Source organism: Trichoderma citrinoviride (assembly GCF_003025115.1).
Source record: "Trichoderma citrinoviride strain TUCIM 6016 unplaced genomic scaffold BBK36scaffold_7, whole genome shotgun sequence".
Taxonomy (NCBI): domain Eukaryota; kingdom Fungi; phylum Ascomycota; class Sordariomycetes; order Hypocreales; family Hypocreaceae; genus Trichoderma; species Trichoderma citrinoviride.
The window spans coordinates 1,590,656-1,610,198 of NW_020194715.1; the positions used below are offsets into that span (position 1 = coordinate 1,590,656).

Consider the following 19,543-nt stretch of genomic DNA (forward strand, 5'->3'; position numbering starts at 1 on the left):
CTACTCCGTCCTTGCTCCAGATCCCCATATTGGAAGTGCGAGCCTCGGCGCCTCTAGTGCAAAGTGTCCTCTGCCATTTATTCTTCCGTCTTCTCAACCCTCTCTCAACTGCTTGAGACGGGCAGCGATTCCTTCTTCCTCTTGTTCCCTTGTTTCGTTGCGTTTCTGTTTTCCTTTCTCTCCTCTTTTTTTTTTTCTGTTACATATATATATACAGACTCAGCTTGCATTGGCCTACTACTACCTTTGGAAGCAGAAACCGGGACCTCCTCCTTGCATCGACAACCTGGTCTGAGAAGCTTCCCCCTCGTCGATCCTCACGATGCGATTCTCCCCGGCGCTGGCAGCCCTGCTGGGCGCCACTCTCGCCGAAGCTCAGTTCCTCATCAGCGAGCTCAGTTTTGGATATGCGGGGCGGTGAGTATCTTTGTCTCTGTGGTCTGCGCAGGTCGCGCAGCTCAATGGCTCCGAGAAGAAGCAAAAAATCGCAAACGCTGGCAGCGGATAGCTAATACTTGCGGTCCTCTGCGTCCTCCCCGGCCTTGCAGAATAAGCCCTGCGGACAATCCAGGCCACATCCCCGGCTTCGTCGTCTCCGGCCAGCCCAGCCTGCCCGAGATCCTGTCCAGCAAGGTCATCCTGACGCCCGTTGCGCCGGGCAATGCGCGAGGCGCCATCTGGAGCGAGGAGCCGCTGCGGCACGCCAACTGGATCGTCGACGTCGACTTCCGCGCCAGCGGGCCCGACAGGGCGGGCGGCAACCTCAACATCTGGCTGGCGCGCGACGGCAAGAACCTAGGCACCAAGAGCGTCTACAACGCGGGCCGCTTCGAGGGGCTGGTGCTGGTCATCGACTCGCACGGCGGCCAGGGCGGCATGCTGCGCGGCTTCCTCAACGACGGGTCGACGGACTACTCGCAGCACCACAACGTCGACAAGCTGGCCTTTGGCCACTGCCAGTACAGCTACCGCAACCTAGGCCGGCCGTCGCAGGTCAAGATGCGCCAGACGGCCGACAGCTTCCGCGTCCAGATCGACGGCAAGACGTGCTTCGAGACCAGCCGCGTCAGCCTGCCGACGGGCTACCACGTGGGCATCAGCGCCTCGACGCCCGACAGCCCGGATTCGTTTGAGATTTTCAAGATGGTGGTCATGTCGGACACGTCCAGCCACGACGTCAAGGCCGGCACGAACAATAACAACAACAACAACAACGAGAACCCAGATGGCAACGACGGCGGCAGCAAGTTTGCCTACACCGAGCGGCAGCCCTCGCGCCAGCAGCAACAGCCCGGCGGCAGCACCAACAAGCGGTCCGACGACTCGTGGGAGGAAATCGCCGACCAGGACGCCGACGTGTTCCAGACGTCCAAGGCGCAATTCCAGGACCTGCACAACCGCCTGCAGGGCACCAACCACCAGCTGGCGTCCGTCTACCGCTCCGTCTCGCGCCACCACCAGATGGACGAGCAGCGCCACGCCGAGGTCCAGGAGCAGTTCGCGGCGCTGCACTCGAGGCTGGCGCTGCTCGACCAGCTGGCCGCCTTCCAGCAGCGCATCGTCGCCCTCGAGAACGAGGTGCGCAACATGAACTCGGAGCTGCACCAGAAGCTCGCCGCCAACGAGAGGGCCGTGTACGGCGCCCTGCGCACGCACCACATGTCGCTCACCCAGAGGGTCACCGAGAGCGTGCCCGGTCACGGCCGGCTCATTGCCGTCATTGTCGGGACGCAGGTGGTCTTGGTGGCGGCGTACGTCCTCTACAAGCGGCGCAAGGCGAATTCGCCAAAGAAGTACCTCTAAAATTTTGATGATTTCTTGTCCAGACGCAAGATGGTGGTGCTGAGACGGGGGATTGACAGCGGTCACGATGGGAGAAGGGGGAGTTGGAACAAAGATAAAAGGCGAAGGGGAGCCCTTTGTATAAAGCACGTCGCATTTATTCCCTTTTTTGGGGTGGGGTGGGCTTTGCGGTTATTTACAGTTATATACCTCTGATATATATAGCATGCGTACATGAATCGATGGGAAAAGACGAGAAATGAGGCAAAATTTCGAAACTATGGCAGTCTGCTATGCTGTGTATAGATGTATTGCATCGCCGGCTACGTCGACATCAAATTCATTAAACAATTGAAAGTGCCATGAAGAAGAAGAAGAAAAAGAAAAAGAAGAAGGACGAAAAAAATCACCAATCCAAGAGAAAAACATTATGCTTTGTACGATAACCCACCTCCATCCCATACGGTAGACCATTCTTTACCCATATGATCCTCTCAATCCAAATCATAAGATTTCATCATTAAGGGGTAAAGAAAAACAAGAAAAAAGGGATGAAAGACACCTTCACTTGCGACCCGCTTGGCCGTTGATAACGTCAAGCATCTCCTGGCCCTTGGGCGCAGACGTCAGGTTCTCGTACCCGTCCTCGGTAACGAGGATGTCGTCCTCGATGCGGACGCCCCCGACGCTGTAGTATCCTTCGAGGACTTCCTTGTTGATGAACTTGGCGTGCGTCGGGTTGTTGAGGAAGTAGCCCTCAATGTACTCGCGGCAGAAATAGCTGTTTGTCTCGTTAGTAACTCTACACACCCAACGGTGACGAAGTGCTGAACAAGAAACAAGGCAGCTTGAAGAAGAAGAAGAAGAAGAAGAAGAAGAAGAAGAGAAAACGTACATGCCCGGCTCGACGGTGACAATCATGTTGGGCTCAAGGAGCGCCCTTTCCCTCGTCCCCTTGGCCCGCGAGCCCACTGGCTCCTCGTCGCCCAGCTCCGCACTCATCCAGGCCAGGGCTTCGGCCGTAATCATCTCGCGCTTCCCGCCGTCCAGGCCCAGGTTCAGGAGCGTCATCAGCGGCAGGCGGCCCGCGACGTCATGCACCTCGAGGCCGACGTGGTGGCCCAGCCCGTGCGGGAAGAAGGCGCTGATGGTGCCGGCCCTGGACACCTCGGCGACGTCGCCCTTGAGGATGCCCAGCTTGAGCAGGCCGACGGTGCCGACGGCGGCGGCGTGCAGGTGCAGCCGGTAGAAGTGGACGCCGGGTCTGATGGCGCGGATGCACTCCTCCTGCATCGTCTGGACGAGGTTGTACACGGCCGCCGCCTTGGTCGAGAAGCGGCCCTTGATGGGCAGCGTGCGGGTGACGTCGCTGGCGTAGCAGCGCCACTCGCAGCCCGCGTCGACGACGACGAGCTCCTTGCCGTCCAGGGGCTGGTCGTTGTCCTCGTAGTGCAGCGTCGAGGCGTTGGCGCCGGCGCCCGCGATGACGGGGTACGCCTGGGACCGGGCGCCGCGCGCGCAGCACACGGCCTGAAAGACGGCCTCGATCTCGCGCTCGTTGGAGAGGCGGAGGAGCATCTCGGCGACCCTGCGGTGCGCGGCGCTGGAGACGTCGTTGGCCTGGCGGATCATGGCGATCTCGTACTCGTCCTTGATGCAGCGAGCGCGGTCCATGGCGGGCTGCAGCATCCAGTGGTTGATCTTGGCCCGCGTCTGCTGCCGGGCTCCCGCGGGCGCCTGGTCCTCGTGCAGCACGTACAGCGTGTTGGTGGACGTGAGGCGCGACTCGAGGAACTTGGGCAGCTGGCTCGAGTACCGCACCTCGTCGACGTCGTACATCTGCTTGGCCTTGGCGGTGTCGGGCGTCGAGCCGAACCACAGCACCTGGCGCGGCTCGACGTAAGGGATCCAGAGGATGAGGACGTCTGTGCGGATCTCATACGTGACGAAGCAGTCGTGGAAGTTGGCGCCCGTGAGATAGAAGAAGCTGTGGGCATCGGGCTCTGGTCAGCGACAAGCGAAGGCTTGCGAAGACGTGTGTTACTGGATGAGGTACGAGGCAGGTAGATGCCAACCGGAAGACGTACTATCTGCGCTGTCTCAAGGGCGGCGGCTGGTCCGAATCCTCGTAGTTCTGCGACGTCTGGCCCGGCAGGTAGATGAGGCCATCCGGCACGCCGAGCTTCTGGGCCACCTTGCGCGCATGCTCCTTGGCTGAGGAAACCGAAGAGTCACACACGGCCAGTCAGTCGACTCAACTCCTTTAGGTACTCATATGAGACGGCTCGCATTTGGTCTCTCCTCCTCACTCACCTGGATACTTTCGCGTCTTCCAAACCTCGTAGTCTTCCCTCTTGGATATGGCCCTGTTTGGCATTGCACATTGCTTGTAAGCAATGTACCTAGGCTGTAGGTTGAAATGGCGGGGGTTGAGGCGCGCTTACACTGCGTCAAACTCATCGTCGAGGATGAAGCTGAAGTCGATGTCCTCCATGGCGCAGCGGAAACAAGTCGATCACGGCAGTGATGATTGCGGGAGCCTATGAGACGTTCTGTCTGAGATGAAGCAACGACTGGTTCGAAACGGCTCGACTATTGATGGGTATGACGAGGCCGGGCAATGGAGTCGATGAGGATGAGGGGAGAAATGATGAAAGGGCAGCGCCGTCACGGGAGGGATGTTGCAGCGAGTCGTGCCTTGCGACAGTGCCTGAATCCCCCTAGTCTACCGCCACCAACCAACGTAGATCGCTGCCATGCCGTCTAGTATAGGCACCTTATCTAATCTCTACCCCAGGAAACTAAGGAGCTTGATACCCGTCATGGCTCTTTCTGGCATAGCGCTATTCTCCCCTTGATCTCAGTTGACATGAATCCTCGTGAAAAAAGGAGATGGGTGTTGTATGTGAGCTGCCCAAGCCTACATACCTAAGGTACCTATGGTTGCCATGCTCTATTGCTTGTAGCAAATACATTCCACATGCGCCTGTATCGTGCCACCCCGTCGGCTCCTGATGGTTTACTACTACTAAGGTAGGTAGGTATGTATCGCTGTAATTTGGAGTATACATCCACGGAGCCTTCAATCTCAAGATACCTTACCTATCGACTCATGCCTAGGTACTTTTGGCCACACCACCAATGTTCACAATCAAATACAACAGTCATCAATCCCCACGACAGCAAGTTCTCTCAAGATCCCTTACCTTCAACTAAATGCATTTCCAATGAATGTACACAAAAGCAAAGATGAGCCCGGTATCATACGAAGTCCAATCATTATTCAAACAGCGTCCGAGAGCAAACCCTTTCCTTAGCTGCCGAAGCCTAAAGAAAAAAAAGCGGGAAATCCAAATCTGGATGAAAGGTCCTACCTAGGTAGGGGAATATCCCCCAAATCGTTCACCGACCAAAAGTCCCAAGAGGAAAAAAAAAAAGCTCAACACCTCCTCGCTGCCAGTATGCCGCACTGTCTTCGGTGCCGAACCGGCCGAATTCGCCGCGAGGAGATCTAAACCGACAGAGAAAATTGTCGGTCGTTGCATCAGCCGCTCACCGATCCATAACTGCCTTTCTGCGTTAAGAGCATACGTAATCACATAGGAGAGATACATGATATGGTTTTTGGAGCTTCAGAACTTCAGACATATCATCATGTACATAAATCGACTAAAAGTCCCTCTATCTACTTCGCACCCATTGTGATAGAAACATGCTTTGTTCTCTTGTCTGTTTGCCCGCTGCCCTCGATGAATGGAGAAAAGGGATAAGTGAAAAAGGAAAGGGAATGCAAGCGGATGACGAATAGAAACGGCCCAAGCATCTACACACCAATCCAGAATGCTCGAGATATGAGCGCCACTCCGAGGACACTTGTGACATGCAATCGCGCCGTATAGCCTTCTCCTTCGTCCGCGCTGTCCAAGAAATACGTGATCCAACAAGGCCTGGAAGAAACAGGCAAGAGGCAAAGTCAAACAGAAAAGACAAGATAACGCCCTTCCCCTCCCATGGAACCGCAAGGCTTTCCCGTCTCTCATATCGGCAAAAGACACCAGGAAGAAAAGGAAAAGGAAAATGGGTATCATGTGGCAAGTCGTTCACATTCCCTGAAATCCGCCCCTGCCAGAACCAAAGAAACTCCCCCAGTCAGGCTGCATGCCGTGATCAGTAAACATCTGCTCTATCTGCCGCTCCTGGTGCCTCTCGCCTCGTATTGCGCGTCGAAGAGAAAGCCCGCCCGGTCGTCGTTGCGGCGCCGGCTGCGGCTGCTGCGGCTGCGATTGCTGGTGTATCCCCATCATGGCGTTGGGGTCGTACAGGTTCGCCGCCATGCCCATCGCCATTGGGTTGTGCGGCGGCGGCGGCGGCTGCTGCTGCTGCTGCTGAGGCATCATATACGGCGGAGGTTGCCCCATGAATTGATCTCCCAGGTCATCCAGCGACGCGGGGAAGAAGAATCCCGATTCCTGGGCTGGCTGGGGCATCGACACGGCAGGGACGTCGGTCTTGCCCGAGAATCCCAGTTCCATCATCGGCTGGTTGGGGTACGCGAACGGATCATCCGAGGGGAACATCAACGCGTCGAGCTTGTGCACCGGGTTGTTGAGTGCGAGGTGCCCGCCGAGGGGATGTTGCTGGTACGGGTGTCGGTGCGCGCTCTCGGCCGTGCTCGTCGAGTCGGGCGTAGCCCGTGATGACAAGTCCATCGGCATCATGTCATTCAAGCTGCTGGTGAAGGAAGGCTCGGGGAAGTTGGGGTCTAGTGATTGCGCCAGGCTACTGTCCATGGAGCCCATGGAGCCCCTTGATAGCGAGCTTCCGTATAACGACATGCCGCCGCTCCTGCGCATCGACTCATCTGGTCGACGAAGGGACATGCCTACGGGGATGTGAGGGTTGTTGCTTGGCACCTTGACTCCAGGTGCCGTCCGCTTCTTTGTCGTAGCCGAAGGCCGAGCCTGAGGTTGATCAAATTGCTCTGGCAGTTGATCAAATAAAACCTACAAAGAATTTCACGTCAATTAGAGAATGAAACGAGGGTTAGTGAAGATCGGCAAGTCCCTACCTTGAGAGTATTGGTGACCCTCTCAGCAGAAAGGCTCTTCTCCGCCAGATCGGCAATCATCTGTCTACCAGCGCGCGCATCAGCAAGCACCTCTGCTGACCCAGGCTTCTCCGGGTTCTCAATGGCATAAAACACCAGCGAGAGCACGGAGAAGAACTCGGTGTAGAGCATGAACCAGTACGGCCCGCTGAGGACGCGCTGCTTCCGGATCTCAAGGCCAATGTGGACAATGTTGCGGGACACGCTGATGGCCGCCGCCGCGCAGGCGTAAGAAAGCTCATCAATCCTGCTATTCTGGCTGAGGCGAGGAGAGACATAGTGCAGAAAGGGCCGGTATAAGACAAGTTGCACGTGTGCGTACGCGAAACGCAGCAAATGTCGCACTCTGTCCCATTCAAATTAGCCCATTTGCTCGAAGTGGCATCAGGGGAGAGAGATATATGCCAACTAAGCAACTTACCGGACCACTTCAATTGGGCCGTCAGGGCTCGGGCGCCATGCCTCGGGAAGTCTTTCAAACCAGTTGTGCAGGTCTGTTTCAATCTCCTTGATCTTGCTGTAGCTGATGAGATATGTCGACGAAGGCTTGTTCCCCCTCAAAACTGTTTGCCCAACGCCTTTTGTCGGGTAAATGTACTTTGTGATTTTGCCCAAAATCTCCATCAGCCGAGTGTGGGCGTTGAAAGCCTGGAAGAACGAAGCCGTTCCAGGGGCCGGCTGAATAATGCCTTCAGGTCGTATGAACTCGTCGTCGACCTCGAGAGGGTACTGCTGGTCAATATCTTCGCTGTTTAGCAGCAGGGGAAAGCCAAGCATGGCTGATACGTAAATGTCCATTTGCCGTATCACGTAGAAGACCCGACGCCGGACTTGCTGCTCAATGTTTCCTATCCGCTCGTGCTGCAAGTGGCGGTGAAGGCCTATTCGCAGGGCTGACCGGAGAGCAATTCCTACAAACGAATAGCAGGTGTTGAGATTGGCAGTGGACTGCAGGAAAAGAATGATGAAGACGAGCGTCTGGATGGAGACAAGGCTCCGGCATTCGGTCACATCACGCATTAGAGATCTTGAAATCTTGTAGTACTTGACTCTGCAAAGATGGGTCAGTCGACAAGGGATAGGAATGGGCTCGGATGTGATCAGAGCGACTTACCCTTCATCAATGGCATTACGGTAAGTCAAGCCGCCGGAGCCGGAGTCGTCTAGATTGCTGTACATGCAGCCCAATGCCAAGACGGCGTAGAAGAGGGCGAGAAACTGGCTGTCATCCTGGCTCATGAGCTCGTGTTGCCGCTCGTAGATGTAATCGAATTTTTCGTAAAAGGAGGGGACGTGAACGATGCGGACAAGGCACGTGGCACAACTCAGGGAATAGTAGCAGAGCTTCCGAGCAACGTCCTTGGGAGGCAGCTCGGGGTAGTTGGAAGCAGAGAATGGTGAGTTGCCGATGGAGGGCGTCGTGTCGAGGTTTAAGAGACCCGCCGTTCGATCAGCCGGACGGGGAAGAAAGGGTCCCTTGCCGACGGGGCCTAACAAGCCACGGAAGTTTTCCTTCATACGCCGTAGGAAAACGGCGCCGGACGAGATGCCGTAAAAGTCCCAGCCGCCTTTGTCGTCGAGATCCAGTTGGCCGATGGAGTCGATCATGGACGTGAGCTGGGTGTCGTTGGGGTCGGGCTCGGGAGCATGGCTGGCTCGCAGCTTGGCAGCCTCAGCACGCGCTCGTTCTCGATTGTGAAACTCTTGCTGGATGGCAGGGTCAAGGCTGGGGTCGGCCAGGTCAATATCGGGGACGAACTTCCGCAGCAGCGACTCGGCGCGCTGGAGGCGGCTTTCTAGTGCCTCGATGTACTGCGGGGCGGGGTTCCTCCTCCTGTTTGACGGCTTATCATATGTGCATTCTGTTCATACGAAGGAAAGGAGAGAAGAACCGGGTCAGCAAGACGTGTCTCGGGTTAGTGGTGGGATGTGAGGTGGGATGGCAAGAGGCAAGAGGAGGTGAGAGGGAGGACAAAGAGACGGAGGATCAACTCGAAAACGAGCAACGACGGTGGTACGGGTACGGGAATGGGAACAAGTTGGCCAAGAGTTTCGCCATTTTGATACGCACCATAGCTGTACACGGAGCAGTGCGTGCAGGGCTGCTTGCCGTCACACTTGATCTTCTTGCGGCGGCACTCGTCGCAGGCGCGGGTGACTCGCCGTCGTTTCTGGATGGGTTGCGACGGCGCCGATTCGGCGTCGCCCGCCTTGTCGTCGGTTTCGGCGTCCGACTTGACGCTCTCGGCCGGCGACGCAGCATCGTGGATGGACCAGTCGCCGGCGGGCTGCGATCCGACGGTGACGGCCTCGTCGTCGGACATTTTCGCTGGCGGTTTGGCAGGGGGAGGGGCCGAATCGCAGGGCTGAGTCGCAGAGCTGGGACTTTTTCGTAGGGCGGGCTCGTATGGACTGCGGCAAAGCGTTTTGACAGGTTAGGACAGCACAGAGATACAGCGCAACGAGGTCGAGGTTTTCCGGCCCAGCGGCTCGTCTTTCTTTTCACATACTCGTCGTGCTCCGGGCGGGGCTTCTGGAGGCTCTCGCTCTCGCTCCCGCTCTGGCTCTGGCTCGATGCGTCGTATCGTGTGGGAGGCAGAGAGAGGCTTTTGGAGAGACAAGGACAGGACCCCGGGGATGCAAAGTCGGTGGCAGCGTACGTGCCAATTGCCCCGGTGTCTGCCAACCTAGGCCATCAGACGGGCAGCGCAGTCTCTCCCTGGTCCGGAGCGGGCTGGCGAGGGTTGGCGGGAGCGACGTCGAGATTACGGCGCGAGGACGAGGGAAGAGATAGAAAAAGAAGGGAGAGGCCGTTCAGGCGCTGCAACTTGAGCCAGAAACCTGTGGTTGGACTGGGCTGGCTGGGGCCGACATTTACAAGCTGAACAGGTACTTCGTACTGCTGGTGGTGGATTGGCACTGTGTGCAGAGGGCGGTACCAGTACTGCCGGCGCAAGTACTAAGGTACTAACATGCAGCATCATTGAACAGCCTGAGGTTGAAGCGAGAGGGCGCTGTGGCTGGCCGGGGGAGGACGAAGCACCCCTCGCACTGTGCCGTAGTGGCTGGCCGCCGCCGCTGAAGACACCACCTGAACTGGGTCTGCATCAGTCAGCCGGCGGTGGAGCGGGCCTGTGGCTAGCATTACGCAGCCCGTCCAGCCGCTTGGGGGGTGCGCCTTTGGCCTTTCGCACGGTGCAGTGCACAAAGGCAAGAACACAAGGGCTGGTGTCTGCTTTGGTGAGAGCAGGAGGAGTGTTTTGTAGAGCGAAGAATAGTATTCGCTGAGGAAATTCGGGCCCTTCAAGCAAACTCGAATACGAGGGAGACGCAAGTGTCTTGCGTGTGTGTGCGTGTATGCAGTCGAGCATCAATCAACGATCGGATATGACACGGCACCTTGGTTGAGGGCAGCCGGTACGAACGAAAACACACATTGCTCATTGTCCTTTACCCCCATCAGCAAAATTAGCAAGCTTCTAAGGAGAGAGGGAAGATGTTGGGCCTTGTTTCCATACACTCTGGATACCTATCATGACTTGTTGATCGTGCGTTTATTACTCCGTACATGTAGAGCAGAGGTGCAAAGAAAGAGGAAGCCTATCCACCAAAACAAGCCCACATCTTCATGGCGTCGGGGGGCTAAAATTTGGAACGCAATTGCACACGAGCTGATCCACTTGAACGAGGACTAGCAGCCGTAAAGGCGGCGCCAGAATTACTCCCGCGTCATCTGGGAGCAAGCCGGGATTAGTGTCTACAGTTCTGCAGGGCGAGTAGTAGCGAATGGGCAGAACCAAGAGCCCAGGACCGGCTCTATTGCTTGTAGGTATTTTAAGCAACACTTGTCTCTGAGCAGATGGTACAAAACTCCGAATGTGAATTGATGATGATGATAGTGTGTGTGTTGTGGTGTCAGACTACTATCTTGTTGTCTGCTTATAAACATGGTTGGGCGGCAGGTGGGATAATATAATACTATAGTCCTTGGCACATCCAGTCTCTCCACTGCCACATGGCATCCCTGGGAGCTTCCAGCGCCTCAACTGCCACACGGCAATTGAAATCGAAAAGCTCCTAGTAATAGTACTCAATGAAGCTGGAAGTCTTGGCTGAAAAGCTTGGCTGGCAAGGCGAGACAATAGGTTTCGGTAGTGGATGGCAGTGGTGGTGCTGTCAAAGGGGAAGAAACAGCATCTAGAATGCCGTCGACTGCAACAGTGCGGGTGGATTGCTAGCTCGACATGGGATGAGATAGGTAGCAGTACTCCGTGGGCCAGTAGCGGCAGCATCTTGGATCCAGATTGGACGAAGAATGGAACATCACTCTGCAGCTAGCATCTGCATACGTGTTGCGAGTGTCATAGCCTCTCCTAGGCCTCCTCGACTTGGGGTGCCAAAAAGGCACACAGAGGGAAATGGTCCGTCTTTGCAAGCTAACTATCCAAGGTACAGCTGCATCTTTCAGGCGGTTGTCATCGATCGGGCTGCGCTCGACTTCACAACATAGGGAGGGCCTGGTGAGATATTTCGTACATTCTCGACTATCCAGTATCGATCGGAGCGGCCGAGCCACCCAGTCAATGTGTCAGAGACACGCAGCCGCAGTATGGCCGTGGTCGGCGTTAATACTACCTACTATGCACCTTGGTCGTCTTGGGCAAGTCTCGCTGGTATGCGGCGTATGTGTTTATCGTGCCAGCGTCGCCCATTGTACATTGAATATTGAGCTCTACCATACGTTCCATAATCGATCTGTCCTATGGTTGGATCCTGGACTTTGCAAACTATACCTTTACTGCTCAAATCTACCTACATCATTTGCTCCTCATACTTGAGTCACTTTGGCTCTCCTCCATAGACTGCTATGTACAGTCAAGAGATTACCAGCAAGAAGCAGCAGCAACGGATCCCATCCGCGCAATCGTCGTGGAATCCGCACCAATATCCGCCTTATTCCCGCCCACGATGGCCGTTCTGCAGCTTTGGGCAAATTGCCGGGGACGGGAAACGGAAAATGATACGACCTTGCGGCTATTGCGGGCATACGGAGTACGATTTCCGCTGGTACCAGCACTCGCCATTCCCCGCAACTGAAGGCTGCTTCGCTGTTACGGAGTACCCTCCGCCCACGGCACTGCGGGTGAGCAACACGCTATTCGCACTTTGCACCGGGAGGTGTGCCATCCATTCCATGCCTTCGGTGCCGAGACTCGGTGAGTCTGTGGGGACCGCGTCAACTGTACAGAACTTTTTTCCTGCTGCATTTCCGCCCTCCGGAAGTTTGGGGTGACATGCCCATGGAGCCTTCTTGTTTGTTCATCTCGTCTGCGACGCCCGCCGACCACGGCAAACGGAGAAGGGTGAGAATTTAAAGGTTGAGCCCGGCAGAGATTGGCGGGGGCGAGTGCGAGATAACCTTGATTTAACCTCGAGCACTCTAGATGGCGTACGGTACGGAGTACGCGTGTCTCTGACATGGCGGGAGCTTCACTGCTGGCACTGTACGCGTTGGGTCCCCGGGATTTGATAACCTCAGGCTGTCTTGCCTGTCCCGGATGGTTGAAGACTCGGTGTTTGCCCGTCGTGGCCACAGCGTCTATCTGTTCGGCTCTCGACCAGCACAGCGGACCTAATGAATGGGTCGTGCCATTTCCTTGTGCGACGGACTAAGGCGGATGCGATCAAATATCCGGGCAGCAGCGAAAATAATATCCTTGCACCGTTCTTCTTCATCTTTACGTTGTCACCTCGTCCTACGTCCTCTACTCGCAGCTCCCTCGGCTTCTTCGGTGCTCTTGCAGCGAGTTCTCGTTGCCAGCAATCTTGAGCCGTGGCGGCATTACATCACCTTGCCTATGCCAAGCTTTGTGCCGTAGAAACGAGATTGCCGACGAGGTCGGGACAAACCCACAAGGCTGGAACAACTGGAAGACCGTGGTCCGGAGGAGACGACTGAGATGCGGATTCACCATCGAGTACCGTACCTACGTGACGAATGGGATGATACTCTTTCGCTTACTCCGTATCGATGGGATTGAGTGCTGCTTGCTTACTATTATAGCCTGTTATGCAACAACTAAAAGTCGTCATTGATTGATTAGCTTGGGTCGTTCCAGAAGCCTCGTGCCACCACCTGCTTTGAGTCCTATTCGCCGAAGCTGTTTGGGTCTCTGAGCTGGCGGGCGCCAGATGTTGATCTCTGCAACCCTCCCAACCTCCCCGTGTTAGTATCTTGATACAGAACAACGGGGAACAGCAAATGCCATGGCGATCCGAATCCAGCCGCACCCGCCAGTTCTTCTGATACTGTATGGCTCCTTTTCGAAGTCGAGCAAGTTCTTACATCCAAAAGTACGGAGCCCAGGCGGAGCACTCGTAAGCTTTTCGGTCAAGCTTCTTACTGCAACCCCGAGACTTCTCCGCGCCGGCAACGAGCTCCGAAATGGCAAGCAGCCAGGGACAAGCCAATTGCCGTGGACGACGGATCTGCGATTCTCGGTCAGCCTGCTTGCGCGGTCATGAGCCGGTCGTCGGCGTTGTTTCCCACGTCAAGAATGCAGCAAGCAGGACCGGTCTACGGATAGTACCTATTTAGGATCAGTCCTCTGTGCCAGTGGTAGTACAAGTCGACCTAGGTATGCCTGCATGAGCCGTTGCGACTCTGACTCGGGACTGCCGCCTGCTTCTCTCCGCATCACGGCATCGCTGGATGCCAAACTCACGATCTCGCCCCCTGCGTCGGACAAATGAAGTAGCAGTACCAGTTTCCAAGTCAACCCCCAGTTGAGCTGAGAGGGCCGGGTCTCAAGACCCCCCTCACACAGTGACCGGCTGAGGTCTAAGCCACAAGCGAGTTGCATGGCAGTGAAGGATATCGGAAGACGGCAAGCTAGTCGATCTGCCGCGCCAAAGGGCAAAGGGGGCCAGTGCAGACCTACTTGGGTAGTCTGCAACTTCCAAGGTAAGGTAGGCATAGGAAGGACTTTGTGTTTCGTAGGCACGAGAGTATCTAGCCTCGCATAGCGCATCGTGTCTTTGCACTGTTTTCCCATCTTGATAGGTACGTTTCTGGTGAGCATAGAATCCATTGTACATTAGCAACTTGTCGCTATTACAAGGCCCCTGTGAGAAGAAAGACGCGAGGTATTACCACAACGTACGTCCTTGACGATGAATTCGGTTTCCTCAAACAGGTACTTACCTGGTAACTTACACTCGTATGTTGTGAACTGATCTGATTGTTTCTGTAGTAGCAAATGTCCTCTTACCTCGAGTCGTCTAGATTGGAGGAGCTCAATGTTGTTCCGCAAATAGCAGCACAAGGGCGTACATGTGCTGTACCTTCAGCATGCACTTTGTTGGCGAGCGCGGACTTGTACTTCCCTAGTATTCTTACGTCCCCCGCAGGCGCTTGCCCAGGGAGCTCCAACCCCGCCAAAATTGAGCAAGTGCGTCAGTCAAGATCGCCTGCCGGAACATTGACAGCTCCTCCTCAGGCTGCACACAAGGAAGAAGGCTGAGGCACGTGCAGGAGAGCCTTCAAACCCGCAGCCTCGCCGAATCAACAAACCGCCATCTTCCCATCAAACAGCGCCTCTCCGTATCGCTTCTCCCATGGCTGCCTCCGCCTCAACGCAGCCGGGCTCGGATGCTCAGGCATACGCAAAATCTCCAGATGTCATCGTCACCGGTAATGACAACCCTGCCACTACTTCCTCATCGCAAGAAATGCCTGCTTCGTTCCAAACCAGCTGACCATGAGTCTGTATGCTTTTCCAGATCTGCCTAAGCTAGATATCGATCTCTACATTCAGAACTATGCCGGTAAGGTCGTCTCGAGTCTGCTTTCTATACATCCCTGCTCTCGATGATTCGGTGACATATCTCCGTCAAAGACTAATCCTATCTTCTCGACCTCGCCGTCTTAGGTCGAACACGTTACGAACGCCTGCTTCTCATCGGAAAATGCTGCGTGCCATTGCGCGTCGAGGCTCTCAAAGCCGCCGTCAACGAAGCAAAGAGTGGCGCAGACGTCACCCGCTACAAGGATGCCTGGCAGCTGCTCCGTTCCGTTGCGCCAGATGAGCCCGAGGCCAAGAGAGACGAGGAATGGATAGAGAAGACCGAACTGGCCAACAGAACCGAAACTGCTCGCCTCGAGACGGAACTCAAGGGTTACAGAAACAATCTCATCAAGGAGAGCATTCGGGTGGGCTATACTCCCCTCCATCTTCTCCTACTGACGGGGTCCGTTTGCGATTCTAACTCGCATTCTCTGTGTCTAGATGGGCAATGAGGATCTGGGCAAGCATTTTGAGAGAATTGGCAAGCTCTCCGAGGCTGCCGATGCATACAACAAGATGCGCCACGACGTCAGCACAACCAAGCACATCTTCGACTGCGGCATGCATTTGGCCAGCATCGCCTTCCAGCGCCGTGACTGGGCCACTGTCTTGAGCAACGTTGGCAAGATATCAAACATTCAGAGCGGAGACGAAGAGCAAGCGCAGCAGCAGGCCTACACCAAGGTGGCATCCGGAGTCGCCCTGCTAGGGCTGGGCAACTACTACGATGCCGCCGTGACGCTCCTCCACACCAATCCCAACGTATCGCCGACAGAGTACAACACAGTCGCCAGTCCCAACGACGTTGCCGTCTACGGCGGCCTTTTGGCTCTGGCAACCATGGACAGAGTGGCCTTGCAGAATCGCGTGCTGGACAATCAATCCTTCAGGACATTTCTCGAACACGAGCCACACATCCGCAAGGCCATCAGCTTGTTTGTCAACGGCCGCTACTCCAACTGCTTGTCCATTCTGGAGTCGTCGCGAGCCGACTACCTTCTGGACATATACCTGCAGCCCCACATACCCACCATCTACTCCATGATCCGCGAGAAATGCATTGTCCAGTACTTTATACCCTTCTCATGTGTCACATTAGATAGCCTCGATGCTGCATTCGGCGGCCCCAATCGGTCCGTTGAGCCAGAGCTGATCAGGATGATCCGTGACGGCTCACTGAGAGCTCGCATAGATGCGAAAAACAAGGTATTCCCCCCTCCCTCCCTCTGCTTCTACTTACCACTAATCACAATCCGCCTCTCGGGTTGCACTGCCTGCTGCTCTCTTCATTCTCTGATAGCTGCCTTTGCTTACACTGCATATAGCTTCTGGTAGCCGTTTCTCCCGATCCACGGCTGGTTGTGCAGACCAATGCACTGGCCGTGGCGCGCAAATACGAGCAGGAGGCCAAAGAGCGACTGCGGCGTATGAACATTGTTGTTGCAGGGCTCGAAGTCAGCAGTTCCAGGAAGCAGCCATCTGGCGGCGTTGGAGGCCCTGAACTAGAGGAAGCTTGGTACGAAGACGGGGGTAATATCCCTCTTGCGACTGACCAAGCTACCGAGGTTGATATTGAGGTCTCTTGAGGAGCGTTGGGTAGAAGGTTCCGCGGATTGCTTTGGAATTGGTGCCACAGAGCTCTACTTCAATTCAAAGAAAACACAGGGCTCCTACACGACTCTGGGAGTGCGCTACGACGATTAGGAACGAAATCATACCTCCCTTTCAGTGAGCTTACAACTGAAGCTGCGACTTTGACCATCCAGCCGCAGACGACCGGCATGAGAAGGGCTCTTCTGGAATCATGAAGCAGGCAAGGACGGAGGAGATTCAAGACAATGATGGAAAATGCTGGACTTGAACTTTTGCATCTGATGTGCATTAGAGAGGGAGGCGCAAGGAGATACAGGGATTTTGTGTGTGTGTTCTTTTTTCCCCCTCAGCTCCAAAGGCCCCAGCTGCATATACCTAGGTAAAGCTTTGTCTGTTCTACACATCTCCTCCATTGTCTTTCCAACTACTCTTATCCTTGTCATTGGCTTTCACCTTGTCCCAAGTCTTATCAAATCATGACGAGAACACGACGTGCAGCAAAGTGAATATAATCTGGTGACTTTTCCCATTCAATCAGGGGGTTCTCGTATGCAATTTCTTGTCTTAATTCTTGTCCCATTGAGACCGGGTATCATATCACATCATGCAGGTTGTATCGGCATTCCAGCAGCTCTATGCTGTAAACGCAGAGGTCGCCCTTTTCCCTTCTTCCTCTTACCGTTTTTCTTCCCCCAATATGTTTGACCACGAGGAGACACAGGCACACAGCCAAGGCTCACCCCATCAGCTGCCTCAGGTCCTCCGGCGGCCAGCGCACCTGCGCAAAGGTCAGGCAGCGCTTGATGCTCTGCAGGTACTTGCGCGTGGCCTCGTCGCCCATGACGTGGCCCTTTTCACCGTCGTGCAGCTTCTCGCGGGCGCTACGCTCGTGGATACCCACCATGGTGACGCCGATGGGCCATGCGGCCTTGCCGATGCTGAGGCGGAGGTAGCCGTCGTTTGCGTCGACGTAGCGGCGCTCCTGGAGGGCCTTTACGATCTCGACAATGGGTTGGAGGAGGGAGTCGTCGAGGTCACCCGATTCGAACTTGCGGAAGAGCTGTGGTTGTTGGCAGGCGGGTTAGGAGCAGTCCCTTCTCTCTCTCTCTGTTTGTGCAATGAACGTGTGAAGGACGTGGGGGTTTTTGTATCGTGAAAAGAGGGCTTTTGGAGATGGTCTCGGCTTTGAACGGGGGAGATCAATAAGACTTACCGGCTTCATGTTTTCGCGCGTTTGCACCATGGCGCTGTAGGCCATTTTGCTGGCGCTCGTGTCGCGCTTCTCCTCCTCCATTGCCTTTTCGTAGGCGGTCAGCACCATGGTGAAGTAGCTCGCCAGCTGCCTGAACAGCCACTGGCGGCCTTCCTTGTCCTTGGGAACCGTGCCATCGACCTTCATGTCCTTCTCGTCCACCAGCTGCAGCGTCGTGGGTATCGGCCCCTGTGTCACCACCGTGGTGAGCTTCTTGTACCGCCTCAGCCGCCCCGCGTGTGATTCCCCGAATAGTTTCGCCGGCTGGCCCAGCTCCCTCAGCTTCTGTATCAGCTCGTCATCAGGAATGTCGTCCACGGCGGGCGAGCCCTCCTTCCCGCTGCCGTTCTCCTCGCCCTTGACGAGCTCCGGCAGCCCGAGCCTCCTCCTCCTGGCCTGCTCCTCCTCCCACTCCTTCTCCTCCCGCCTCTTGCGCAGCTCTTCCGCGAGCTTGCGGCGCTTCTCTTCCCGCCGCGCGTTTTCCGCGGCGGTTTCTTCCTCGCGCTTGCGCTTCGCTTCGGCCTTGCGAGCGCGTTCGGCCTCGAGGGCTTTCTGCTCGGCCAGGTACGCGGCTCTGCGCTCCGCTTCGATCTCGGAGCGCTTCATGTACTTTTTGTCATCGCTGCTGCGGCTGCTGCTAGATGGTTTCTTCGACTTGGACAGCTCCTTGTTCATGAGAGCCGCGAAATCCATGGTCGAGGTCGGGTAGTTGCGCTCTGTAAGCGCCTTGGGGAGCTGGAGATGGTTTCGGTCGTCCAGAAATTCGATGTTCCCGCTCCGAGAGCTTGAATCCTGGAGAGATGTAAGACTCGAGTGGAAGGCGTCTAGTAATTGGTCCGTTGGTGCAAAGTATAAGGGGACGTCGAGAGAATCGAGGTTGGCAAGAGATGGTCCGGTGAGCTCACCGAGGCTGAGGTTGCGCTATCGATTACGGATGATATCCGGATAATCCGACGATACCTCAGCTATTGTTTCGCTACAGCTTCAGTGACGGCCTTTCACCTTCAGCAAACATAGAAAGTCGAGTATCGAATCAAAGCGCCAGAAAATTGAAATTGCGAGTTTCTCAAAGGCCAGACGACCTTCAATTTGCCTGACCTGATTGTTCCACGATGTCAACCGCACGTGGAGGGGATGGTCATGGTGTATCTCCTTTCTTAGTTCGTCTCTTTCATAGAACCGGCAGCTTTCACAGGTACGCGCGCCTCTAACCCACGGCATCGCCAGATGTAGAATTGAGAGAGCACAATTAATCAGCATCCATAACTTTCCAGACCAGACGAATTTGCTTCACCGTCTCTACCGCCACATGTTTCCATCTACACATGGTCCACCTGCACCCTCCATGAGCTCGCGCTTGAACTGGCGGCAGCGAAACCCAGCGCAATACCTACTCCCGCAGTGGGCACGAGGCTCTCCTTCCAGCTCGTTTGCCCGGATCTGCGCGCCACAAGTGTCACTCATACTGCCCAGCCCAAGTTCGCCGTCAAAGATCTGGGAAGCATCGTCATTGGCGAGGGCTATCCTTCGGCAGACGACGAGGATGCCGGCCCCGACACCTTGATGAAGGATGATGGCGCTAAAGATAAGACACTGGCCGACTGGAGATTTGTGGTTGGTGATTACATCTCATGTGCGGTGCTTCCTCCCTTGTCAGACGGCTCTGTAGCGCCACCATCGGCCGCCAGGAGAGCATCATTACCTAGCGGGAGGGACGGTCGTGGCAGTGGCTTCAGGGGTGGCTTCCATGGTCGGGACAGCAACTTTGGCCGCGGCTCCGGCCGCCAGGGTAGGGCAACGGGCTGGAGAGAGGGTAGGATTCCGTCAGGTGAGTGGAGGAGAGGAGAGGAGCTGCCGGATGGGCCACCGGGGTCATCACGCGGCAGACGCTGGTAGAGTACCAGACAGGGGCTTGGCTGGAGGGGAAAGGACAGGCATGGTTGAGATTTTGTTGATGATGCG

At 55.8% G+C, this 19,543-nt stretch overlaps 6 protein-coding genes across 6 annotated transcripts; 3 read left to right on the forward strand and 3 right to left on the reverse strand.

Moving 5' to 3' along the window:
- Positions 1-322: 322 nt before the first annotated feature.
- Positions 323-1,803, forward strand: BBK36DRAFT_1119095 (concanavalin A-like lectin/glucanase; the record flags this gene model as incomplete). Its single annotated transcript, XM_024890550.1, has 2 exons — positions 323-417; positions 549-1,803. The coding sequence occupies 2 exons, from the start codon at positions 323-325 to the stop codon at positions 1,801-1,803; spliced, it is 1,350 nt and encodes a 449-aa protein (XP_024749870.1).
- A 543-nt stretch (positions 1,804-2,346) lies between these two features.
- BBK36DRAFT_1159581 (hypothetical protein) lies at positions 2,347-4,276 on the reverse strand (the record flags this gene model as incomplete). Its single annotated transcript, XM_024894214.1, has 5 exons — positions 2,347-2,563; positions 2,678-3,769; positions 3,870-3,996; positions 4,096-4,148; positions 4,227-4,276. 5 exons carry the CDS (start codon positions 4,274-4,276, stop codon positions 2,347-2,349), a joined length of 1,539 nt encoding a protein of 512 aa, XP_024749871.1.
- A 1,541-nt stretch (positions 4,277-5,817) lies between these two features.
- Positions 5,818-9,410, reverse strand: BBK36DRAFT_1135452 (N-terminal binuclear Zn cluster-containing/DNA binding domain-containing protein). Its single transcript, XM_024892653.1, has 5 exons — positions 8,961-9,410; positions 8,004-8,751; positions 7,311-7,940; positions 6,851-7,235; positions 5,818-6,785 (listed from the first exon to the last, which is right to left on the reverse strand). Exons 1-5 carry the CDS (start codon positions 9,211-9,213, stop codon positions 5,883-5,885), a joined length of 2,919 nt encoding a protein of 972 aa, XP_024749872.1. The 5' UTR covers positions 9,214-9,410; the 3' UTR covers positions 5,818-5,882.
- Positions 9,411-14,649: 5,239 nt separating this feature from the next.
- Positions 14,650-16,322, forward strand: BBK36DRAFT_162924 (PCI-domain-containing protein; the record flags this gene model as incomplete). The annotated part of the gene is made up of 4 exons (XM_024897730.1): positions 14,650-14,716; positions 14,821-15,101; positions 15,178-15,942; positions 16,062-16,322. 4 exons carry the CDS (start codon positions 14,650-14,652, stop codon positions 16,320-16,322), a joined length of 1,374 nt encoding a protein of 457 aa, XP_024749873.1.
- A 743-nt stretch (positions 16,323-17,065) lies between these two features.
- Positions 17,066-18,314, reverse strand: BBK36DRAFT_1201598 (hypothetical protein; the record flags this gene model as incomplete). The annotated part of the gene is made up of 2 exons (XM_024897177.1): positions 17,543-18,314; positions 17,066-17,389 (listed from the first exon to the last, which is right to left on the reverse strand). The coding sequence occupies exons 1-2, from the start codon at positions 18,272-18,274 to the stop codon at positions 17,066-17,068; spliced, it is 1,056 nt and encodes a 351-aa protein (XP_024749874.1). The 5' UTR covers positions 18,275-18,314.
- Positions 18,315-18,693: 379 nt separating this feature from the next.
- On the forward strand, positions 18,694-19,485 carry BBK36DRAFT_162930 (hypothetical protein; the record flags this gene model as incomplete). The annotated part of the gene is made up of 2 exons (XM_024897731.1): positions 18,694-18,776; positions 18,856-19,485. The coding sequence occupies 2 exons, from the start codon at positions 18,694-18,696 to the stop codon at positions 19,475-19,477; spliced, it is 705 nt and encodes a 234-aa protein (XP_024749875.1). The 3' UTR covers positions 19,478-19,485.
- Between the last annotated feature and the right edge of the window lie 58 nt (positions 19,486-19,543).